The 9,837-nt window shown below is 44.7% G+C and overlaps 1 protein-coding gene across 4 annotated transcripts; it reads left to right on the forward strand.

Moving 5' to 3' along the window:
• Positions 1-2,028: 2,028 nt before the first annotated feature.
• ncoa4 (nuclear receptor coactivator 4) lies at positions 2,029-7,421 on the forward strand. Of its 4 annotated transcripts, XM_023963234.2 has the most exons (12): positions 2,536-2,850; positions 2,943-3,169; positions 3,372-3,486; positions 4,597-4,737; positions 4,828-4,916; positions 5,000-5,108; positions 5,183-5,263; positions 5,337-5,462; positions 5,538-6,209; positions 6,289-6,477; positions 6,626-6,718; positions 6,803-7,421. In XM_023963234.2, exons 3-12 carry the CDS (start codon positions 3,373-3,375, stop codon positions 6,806-6,808), a joined length of 1,620 nt encoding a protein of 539 aa, XP_023819002.1. In that variant the 5' UTR covers positions 2,536-2,850; positions 2,943-3,169; position 3,372; the 3' UTR covers positions 6,809-7,421. The 4 variants fall into 4 exon arrangements, with proteins under 4 accessions (XP_023819000.1, XP_023819002.1, XP_023819003.1 ...); XM_023963232.2 differs by lacking the exons at positions 2,536-2,850; positions 2,943-3,169 and adding an exon at positions 2,029-2,243; XM_023963235.2 differs by lacking the exon at positions 2,943-3,169 and having other exon boundaries at positions 2,603-2,850.
• Positions 7,422-9,837: the final 2,416 nt, after the last annotated feature.

Raw genomic sequence — 9,837 nt, forward strand, 5'->3', positions numbered from 1 at the left:
GTGACGTCACGGGAAGGAGGAGCGACGAACCAGCCAGACCTGACCATAGTCAGTCAGACGTGTTTTTTGATTGAACATTTTTAAAAACAGTCCACGTGGCTTCTCACAGCTGGAACAGAGGGAGCAGTCGCGAGGACAAAGAGTGCGTGAGCTAAACAAAAACAGAAATATTATGAAATGGAAGGCAAAGGACCGCTGGATCTTCTCAATTGTTTTGATTTTTTTTTTTAAATTTAAGTACTGGAAAGTCAAAGTGTGAACATAACACCAGGATCAGGAGGTTCATAGAATTCCCGGGTCCTTCAGGAAGAAACCTATGATTAGGTCTTCTTCTCATAGAACTGCAGTGGAACCAGCTGATCCGAGGTCCTCCATAATAATTTAGAATAACCAGTACTACTTTAATGCATCCTGGTGGTGTCATTGTCAGAGCTAAGTGTTTGTTCTAACCTGTCGAATGAATAAATATTGAGTGATGTTAAAATAAACTCTCATAGCGTTGAGATTTATAGAATAGTTGCAGGAGGTTCGCCATTTATTTTTTTAACCCGTGTGTCTGTAAACTGACTGTAAATAGTTGTATTTGACTGAAAAGAGAATGATGAATTTTTCCAATGCAGCATTCTGTTGTTTATATCAAGATTCAAATTTTACATTTATATTTATCATTTGGATATTTAGATATGCATGTAACATTTCCCCTTTTTTAAATGGGACCCTACATTTGTCATTTGGATTTTGCATTTATTTTGCATTCATATTTTTGTTTATTGTAAATATTTATATATTGGCATCTAAAAGTACACACCCTTAGGTCACAGATAATGCTTTTATTTGTGATAAATTCTGACAAACTGTGACACAAATGTAAGCATATATGGAAAGAAAGTGTCTCGAAATTTTCACGAGGGGAATTTTTTACATTTGGCGCCCGTTGAAATTCCAACAAGGAAACTGCTTTATCTCAGTTTCTCTCCTCACCTTCATCACTGCATCATTGACTTTCTTAGACTGACCCCAATCAATCCAGCTCTGACCCCACTGCTTCCTTCCCATCTGGTCGCCTCAAACTGGTGTGCTGAGCTCTCCTCAATGTGCTCTGTACCAACATCTGTTCCAGAAACACACTGCGGGGTGGAGAGAACATGGAGCACCCCCTAGAAAACAGCAGAATTCAGTTTAAACTTCAGACATGGTGCCTAAGTGTTTAGCATTCAACAATGTCAATATCCTGCTCATGATTGGAGCTTGCTTGAGGTTTTGCTTTGGTTCTTTTAAAGTCAATTATGAGTTATTTGGTTTTCTCCACATTCAACTCCAAATAATTTCCATTACACCAGTTTACAAGAACTGACATGGCTCCTAGCATGTGTCTCTTAGCAGCTGGACACAAGGAGAAAGCACTGATCTCATCGCCCCGCCTCCCCTCTGGAAATGCTTATTCCAATTGAATAATGTGACAATGTTCGCAGGGTGGATGTTAAAATGAAAATGCAATCACGTCTTTGCATTTTTGTTTTAATTATGACACAGAATAAGTGGTTTTTAAGTAGAATTGAAAAAGCATTTTGAAATATTGATTTTTCATTTTCATTTTGAGTAATTTTGATGCAGTTACATTTTGAAAATTAAAAAGCATTTCTGTTAATCCATTTTAATTGTCAAATTATACATTTCTAAATGAAATTTGCTACACATGTACCAGATAACTTTTTTTAAATGAAATGTCAAATACCATTTTCATTAACATTTTGAACAAGTGACAGAATACGTGTTGAAGAAGAAAATGAAAAAGCATTTTGGCGGATTAATTTTTTTTTTAATTTTGAGTCAAAAAATGCAGCTTCATTTTGAAAGTGATAAAGCATTTTTGCTTTTGACTTTTAGTTTTAATTATGCAACAGAATCGCTTCCATAAATTTGGTCACGCCGTCATTCATTTCACTTTTTGTGCTATTTATTTGTGGTTTTCCAGCTACACATCTGCGTTCAGGTGAACCATTTATTTCCACCAGTAGGTGGCAGCATGGCTTTATTTCCACAGGAACTTCGGGTCCATCTATGGCGTTACTCCGCCCATCGTGAATTTTTTTTTGCCCCATTACGTCACTGGCCTGGCTTATCGGCCGGTGGTAGGGACTCGAACTCTGGGCCCCCGGCTTCAGTTCGGGACTTTACGAACCAGGACCAAACCAAAACTGACTGTTGATGATTTCTGCCAAAAACAACAACAAAGGCACGCGGTAGGTTGGGCTTCTCGTTGCTTTTGAGAGTTGCCCTCGTGTAGGGCAGGCTAATAGCTAACACAATAGGAGCAATTTTGTGTTCGCCAGTGTCTGTTCGTGTGTTTGGGAGGCGGTGGTTGTTATATAACTGCCTACAGAGTCCTATCCGGTTCTGCATTGACTGTATATCGATGATTAAACTCGGACTGTGAGTTGAGGTTCGGTTCAGACCGTCATGGACTCCGGGCGGCATGAACTAGCTCTCAGCTGTTAACAGGCCTACAAGCACGCGCAGCCATTCACCTTTCCCAAAGGCAGGGGTTGGCAGCGCGAGTGCGCGCACGGATGCTTGCGTGATCAGCTGTTGAAGCTCTGCCGGGCATGGGCTGCGTGCGCGTACGTTAGCGCGCTTAGCCTACGTGCCGGGCTGCAGGCAGTAATGGCGGATGAGGAGTTTCCTCATTCCTAATATGCGTAAGCATAACATGGAACTGAGCTCGTGCGCGCAGTTCTGCGGAAAGCCCCGCGCGGCTGCTATTTCTCTTGAACTACAGATGTTGCGCTCTGCCGTTCATCATTGTGATCTGGAACTGAATGTTTGAGCTTCAGTTAGTTCGTCTAACAGGTTGGTTGACACACACACACCTGCACGCGCACAGCTGGAATTGCTGAGAAGCAGACACTTCTTATCTGAGCTGCTGCGTTTGCATGTTCCAGTTTGGTGGAAGAGGGCTGGCTCTAAAGGACTTCCTGGTCAGACAGGACAGTTTGTTTCTTAAGTCACGCAGCTGGTCTTGTGCTATTTGGAGGAACATCTGCAGTCAAGAGACGCTCGTTTGATCTGCTCAGACCAGGTCTTCACTGGTCCAGAACCTGACTTGATCCGATTGATTCCCTGCTGTGGCTTGGTTTGAAGAGCAGTTTTTGTGGAGACGCTCTATCAGGTCAGAGGTTGTGATGCTTAGACTGTTTATATCAGCTGCAAGGTTATTTAAAGCTACTGTAATTGCACGGAGACCACGCTCCCTTTATGTGATTTCATTTCTTTTAAGCATCTGAAGCTAATGTTAAATAAGGAAGGGGAACTTTCAGCACCTCGGCATACTGCTGAGAATTGTTTTGACTGTCTGTTCTCTTCCTGTGCAGGATGGCAGCGGTGCCGGGGGGCCTGAAGCAGTGCCGGCAGGCCCAGGAGCAGCTAGACAGCGCCATCAGCAGTGTACTGAGAGCTGAGCAGCAGCTCAGGGAGAATGCCAGAGAGGTGAGTGTCCCCCCCCCCCCCCCCCCATTGCCCTCACAGAATGGGGCTGTAAAGCCCAGTCTGGCCCACCTTCATACAGGTTGATGCCATGGGTGCCTCACTGAGCACCCTTAGTAGCCGCCGTCTTGATCTGACCCTGACTCACCTCATGCGGACTTGAACCAGAGCTTTGTGGATTAAAACCACAGCATTTGTGTACCAGAACCACAGCTTTGTGGGCCACCAGTTGTCATAGAAACTATGGATCAGGGAGCCTACAACAAAGCTGCATGTGCACACTCATCTGCAACTGTGTGTGTTGACAGTAGGAAGGTGGCTGAGTCAGGACTGTAAAAATAGGAAGCAGGGTGTGGTCAAAGGACCGTATAAGAAAGCAAGGAGAGTAAATATCCTCCACACAACCCATTCCAGACAGCTCTGCATCTGGGCCCGGTTCAGACAGGCTCCTTAACGGTGAGATATGGATTCCATAGAAATTTAAATGTCATATTTGACCATTTTTTTCAGGGGGAGTTGTTTGTTCTGTATAAGAAGCTGACGATTCGCCATGCTAAAACCCAGAGGGCTGAAGGAGAATCACTTCTATCCAGTTTGGCTCAGTTCTTTGGGTTCTGTTTGAAACAGACCCTAACTAAGGAGGCAGGCGAATATCTGGTCAGAACCCGTTTGATTTGAGCACCGTCTGAGCTGTATGAAATTGAGCGAATCTGTCTTGTAAATCAATGTTGGGGCAGGTCCAAATTGTCCAAGTGCAGTGTATGGTCAGACACCTGTCAATCAAAAACCCACACAGACCAGCAGCTTTTTTTTTTTTAGGATTTTACATTTTCTGATTTTTTTACTTCTGTGATGCAAAGATGCTGATTCGTGTTGTCCAGAATCACGTGGACGTTCTGTTTCCACATTTGTAGTTCTACAAATATGGAGTCCATAACTGTTGTAAATGGAGCTGCTAAAAAGGTGGAGTCCTCTGGTTAAAAAATCTCTGCTTTGACCCATAATGTTTGCTGGCGGGGTCAGGGAGGACATACTTGGGATGTTTTTTTCCGTTTTTTTTTTCTGGAAAGTTCAGACGCACCCTAACTAATTTGCCCCCCCCCTCCCCCCCAGGTTCGTTCTGAGCTGCAAAACTGCGTGAGCCGCCAGCAAGAGGCTCTGCGGTGCAGGGAGGTGTGGCTACTGGGTCAGATTGAGCTGCTGGAGCAAGTTAAGTCAGAGACTTTGCAACATCAGCTGCAGCAGCTGCATCGGGTAACAGACCCCCCCCCCCCATACACACACACACACACACCTTGGTGTTGCTGCTGTGGACTCTAACACTGATCCGTGTTTGTGCTGCAGCTCAGAGGGCAGTTCGACGTGATCTCCCTGCAGCTGGAGAGTAGCTCCAGCATCGAGCTGAGCAAGCAGCTGAGCACCTGCATGGAGCGGTGCGTGCACGCATCCCAATACTCGGTGATCTGACCCCTCCATTACCTGCACAGGTGTGCTCTAACTGGGGTTTTTCCTGCAGGTTTTCCTCCCTGAGCCTGACTCCAGAAGAAACGCCCGAGATGAGTTTCCACGCGGACACACGTTCCCTGAGGCAAGCCATCACCTCATTCGGCAGCATCACTGCACAGGTGAGTCACTGGGAGCCTCACTTAGACCTGCAGCAGTCAGTAGGCGTATCCTGACCACCATGTTTTGTACGCAGGTGGAGGAGACTGGGTCACATCAGAGCGCTGTCCTCCATGGAGCTCCAGTGCAGCTTTGTCCCCCCCCTACCAGTCAGCAGGTAAGTAGAATTCTTCTACAAGGGTTTCTGGTTTTGGTCTGGCTCTGGTTGCTTTACTTGAACTCTTTTGCAGACAGAGCTGGCGACTTTGAGCAAGTGGCTGCAAGGAGCCACTCCATCCAGCAGCAGCAGCTCTCTTCCTGGGTACCAGCCGAGCAGCAACCTTCAGGATTGGTTGCAAACCGGCCAGGACTCAAAGGTGAGTAATCTGTAGGTGTCATATTGGACCGGTGTGGTTCTGGTCAGTCTGTTTTGACATGCTGTCTCTTTGCAGACTTCCTCTCCTGTCCTGGTTCATGCAGACTTCCTCCACGCCTGGGGTCAGTTGCTGGACCTGGAGGCATGGCTCCTGCAGGACCAGAACTGGGTCAGTCGGGAAAGAACCACCAGCAGCAGCAGCAGCTCCACTTTCTCCATCGAGAAAATTGACGAATCCGAGTTCAATGTGCCTGAGGAGGAGGGGGACCTGGACGACTGGCTTGTCACCCCGCCTCTCGCTGCCACAGATGGGCTGTCAGATGCAGAGCGGTGGCGTAGCGTCCTCCGCCCCTTCCAAGACAGCTGGGTGTCCAGCGAGTGGCTGGTTGAGGCCAGCCCCTCCACTCCCAACTGCACCTCTTGCTGTCAGAGCAGCAGTGCTGTGGAGATCGAGAACCTGGGCCAGCTTAAGTGCCTTAAGAGCCCTCCTGCAGTCGGACCTACTCCAGCCATCTCGGCACCCCCCGTCCCCACAGTAGAGGCGTGGCTACAGCAGGTTGCACCGCTGCAGCAAACCTGCAGGGCCAACGAGCCGTGTTCCTCCTACTCAGAGTGTGTATGTGAAGATAACTGTGGGAAGGAGGCACTGAGCCGCTGGCTGCTGAAGCAGGAAGGGCGGGACAAGAACGGCGTCCTGCTATCAAAGAACAGCTCCGCCCCCCAGCAGCACAAGGAGCACGAACATAAGGTAACAGGGTAACAGCCAATCAATATGGAGCTACTGCTTCACAGTCTCTGGCTGATTACTAATGGATCATTGTTCACAGGTTCAGGCTATTTTGGAAGCGTGGCTCCACCCTAGCACCGGCAAAGCTCCGCCTGGCTCGTCTCCATTCCAGTTCCCTCTGAATCCAGAGCTCTGGGTTCTTCCTAAGGCCCCGGGCTCCGAAGTTGCTCCTCATCCAGTGGAAGACCTCGAGGACAAGTGGCTGCTGAGGAAGAGGAGTCAAGCCCAGGTAACCATGGAGACCAGCACTGACCTGCTCACTTGCCATTTAGAAAGGTCACTTAATGGGAGTGGGGGTCTGTTTCTGTCATTCTGTGATGAGCCACCAACCATAGATGACCAGCAGTCCTCTGATGTCACTTCCTGTTTCCCTTTAGGAGTGCCTGGTACTGCCCGCTGTTTGTGACTTGTTCTCCTGCATGAAAATGGGTGGAGACAAAGAGAAGTGGCTGCAGAAAGCTGCCATGCAGGTGAGTGTGCTGCAGAACACACACACACCGGGAGAACACCTGTGTTTCTGACTGACCTGTCCTGTGTTTTCTTGATATCATCAGATGTGACGATGACTACGAGGGGGCTGCTTTTCTCCTCTTCGACAGTCGCATTCGCTGATAATCGCACATAATTACACCACCGCCTTCTTCCTGACACTTCCATGCTGAAGCTCTGCTCTTCCAGTCTGAAAAGATCAAAGTGTGAGGATCTTCTTCATCCTAGCTGACCCCACGGTCTACTAAAAAGAACCAGGAGTGGAGTTAAATCTCTGTGGGTGGAGCTAGGTTTATTGAGTGGAACATTGTAGTTTCTTTATAGCTATAACTTTAATTCTTTTATTGAAATTATCCAAATATCCCTTTCTGTTTCTTTCTGATGCTGTCGCTGCTTGCTGTTCATACCTGACAGGTGTGCAGATTCTGCTTTTGCAGAACGCCGTCTGACCAGTTCCTGGTTCTTTTGGGAACAATGCTGTAGCATGTAGACCTATGAAGTGGTGTGTTCTCAGCAACAATAAAACATTTTGACAGCATCAGTGTACCTGTGACATCACTGGGATTTAAAACTTGATTTTTTTTTGTGCGGGGTCTCTACATGTTGTGCCTCCATGTTTTTCGTGTCCTTGTTCCACAGTCTGTGTTCATGTGGTTGAAGGAATAAACGACTGGACGCGTTCAATCTGTGCAGGAATGTGCTTGTTGTTCCTCGTCTGAAGCAAACATGAAGGTGATGTGAGGTCAAAGGAGGATGTTTTCAGGGAGAACTCAACCAGTTGAACTAGCTGAGCGAGAAACATCCTAGGCAGAGAACTTGCCTCTTAAAGCATCAAGGATAAAATATGAAAAATGAGACTCAGGGCAATGTAAGTGATGGCTTTGGTACGAGAGCTTAGGTGTTCAGCTGGTAGTATAGATGACTTGTTAAAATATAAAACTTGTAAATAAAAATCTAACAGGCCTATTCTTTTGAACATTTAGAAAGGAAGCAGGAATCCAAACTCAATCATTTGTAGTTTTCCTTTAGTTTAGACTAACAGTTCTGAGACTGACAGTAACTTGACAAGAGAGCACGGCATAAATTCAAACACGATCTAGTTTCGTTTCAGTTTTGGCTTTTTACTTTGAGCTTTCATTTCTAGATTGTTGTTTCTTCTCATTTCTTGTTTCTTTAGTTTCATCCTCCTGCTGTGTGTTCTTTTCTCACTTTTAGTCCCTCAAATGTTTTAGGACCCTAATTCCCCCTCTTGGTTCCATTTTTTAACACACTTCCTCATTGTTTCCTTTTCCTACATATTTCTTGTGTTTTCATTAGGCTTTTTTTATTTTTTTTTATTTTCAGTTTCCTATTCCTATCTAATTTCTTTGTTACTTATTTTCTGTTCCCACTTTCTAAGCTTTCTATTCTTTATTTTCTGTCTCCACATCATTTTTCTCTATTTTCTGGGTTTCTTTTCACCCTATTCTTTTCTTTTACCTTCCATATTTTCTCATTATGTTCTAACACATAGTTTTCTTTTCCTCTGGTTTCTTTTGACAAACTTGCTTTTCCTTTTTTTTTTTTTCCTCATCCTTTTTTAACTGATTCCACTTTGGAACTTTTTCCTTCTTAGTTTTTTCCTTCTGTCTTGCTTCCTTTTTAATGTTTTGTATAAGTACATTGGTTCCTTTTCTTTTTTGTTTCAAAGAGAATTCTTCACTTATTTCTGGTTCCACTCTATTATTGTGTTGTTTCCTGTTCATATCCCGTTTCCTTCCACTTCTGTTTCTTTTTACCACCTTGTCTCCTCTTCTTTTTTTCCATTTTTGACCTTTTTCTTCAGTTCTTCTTGGTTCCCCTTCCAGCTTGTCTTTTCTATTTTTTCTGTTTTTATTTACTAAATTTTTTGTTTCTGTTTAGATGTTTCTTTCTTGCAACCTTCTCTTCTTTTTCCTATATCATTTTTTCATCCTTCTTTGTTTCCTGTTCATATTTTTTAATTTTTAACTTTTACCTGTTCATAATTTTGTTTTCTTTCTTTAATGTTCTCATCTTGTTTTACATTCCTTCTTTGGTTCCTGTTTTCACTTAATTTTAGTTTTGTATTTTTGTCATGCTGTTTCTTTTTTTCCCAACCATCCTGTTTTTTGTTCTTTTCGGAGTTTCTTTTAACCATCTTGTTCTCACTCTACGTTTTCCTCTTCCTACCATTTAACTTTTTGATGCTTTTTCTTCATCTTCATCTTGAAAAAGTGTAGAAGAGTGTCCACTCTGAGACTGTCAGGCCTAAAGCAAGATTCTAAAAAAAGAGATTTGATGTGCTGCAACCAACCACTCTATTGGGGAGGGGACATTTTTGTCTAAGTTATGGAGATGGTTGACCGCAGGGATGAGTCTTCCTGCACGGTGAGCCACGTGCACACTCATGACACGAGCAAACCAGCTTGAATGATAACTCATGCGCACATTGAAAAGGCTGATAAACCTTCTGTTTACTGTGCCTGTCAGGCCTCACCCACCACTGCGGGGTCTGATAGAAGGAGCTGTGACATCACAGGGGCTGCAGGCCTGAAGGGGCCCCTCAAGGCACACAGCAGAGGCTGTTTGTAATTGCATTCAGGTAAACATGAGAGTTGAACCAGAATGTTAGAAATAAAAAAAGGTTGAAGACCCTTTAACGATTTCAGATCATGAATGTGAAGATAAAGTTCTAAACACCTGCAGATTTAACAAAGTCTGGAAAGAAGGTGGAGCTTTGAGGAGTTTTAAAGAGGAGGTGAGGCTGACCGGGGAGGCTTCGATGGTTACCACTGTGGTTGGTTAATGATCAGTGTCTGTCAGAATCATGAATGCTGTGTTAAAGTTCCTGTCAGAGATCTCAAACTGTCACATTTTAAAGTTCAGATTAGCTCTTGACTCCTCAGTTACTTCGCAGACCCAAGTTCTGGTTCAAACTTCTTTGCTGGAGTTCTTCCGTTTATTTTGTCCTCCAAAACTGCCATGCAGGATAGCATTAGAGTTTTTGGAGGTCTTCCTAATTCTAATCATTTTCATCATTTTGGTCTATAAATGTGGATCTGTCTGATCTGAGGACATTGGTTCCAGCTTTAACTCCGGT

This window comes from Oryzias latipes, chromosome 15 (genome assembly GCF_053564925.1).
Source record: "Oryzias latipes strain Hd-rR chromosome 15, Olatipes_Hd-rR_3.1".
NCBI classification, from domain to species: domain Eukaryota; kingdom Metazoa; phylum Chordata; class Actinopteri; order Beloniformes; family Adrianichthyidae; genus Oryzias; species Oryzias latipes.

Excerpts from the sequence above, each read along its gene's own strand:
- ncoa4 (XM_023963232.2), top strand. The coding sequence starts at position 2,209 with ATGATTTCTGCCAAAAACAACAACAAAGGCACGCG. Across the intron at positions 2,244-3,371 it reads AACAACAACAAAGGCACGCG|GATGGCAGCGGTGCCGGGGG; the intron begins GTAGGTTGGGCT and ends CTTCCTGTGCAG. Across the intron at positions 4,738-4,827 it reads AGCTGCAGCAGCTGCATCGG|CTCAGAGGGCAGTTCGACGT; the intron begins GTAACAGACCCC and ends TTTGTGCTGCAG.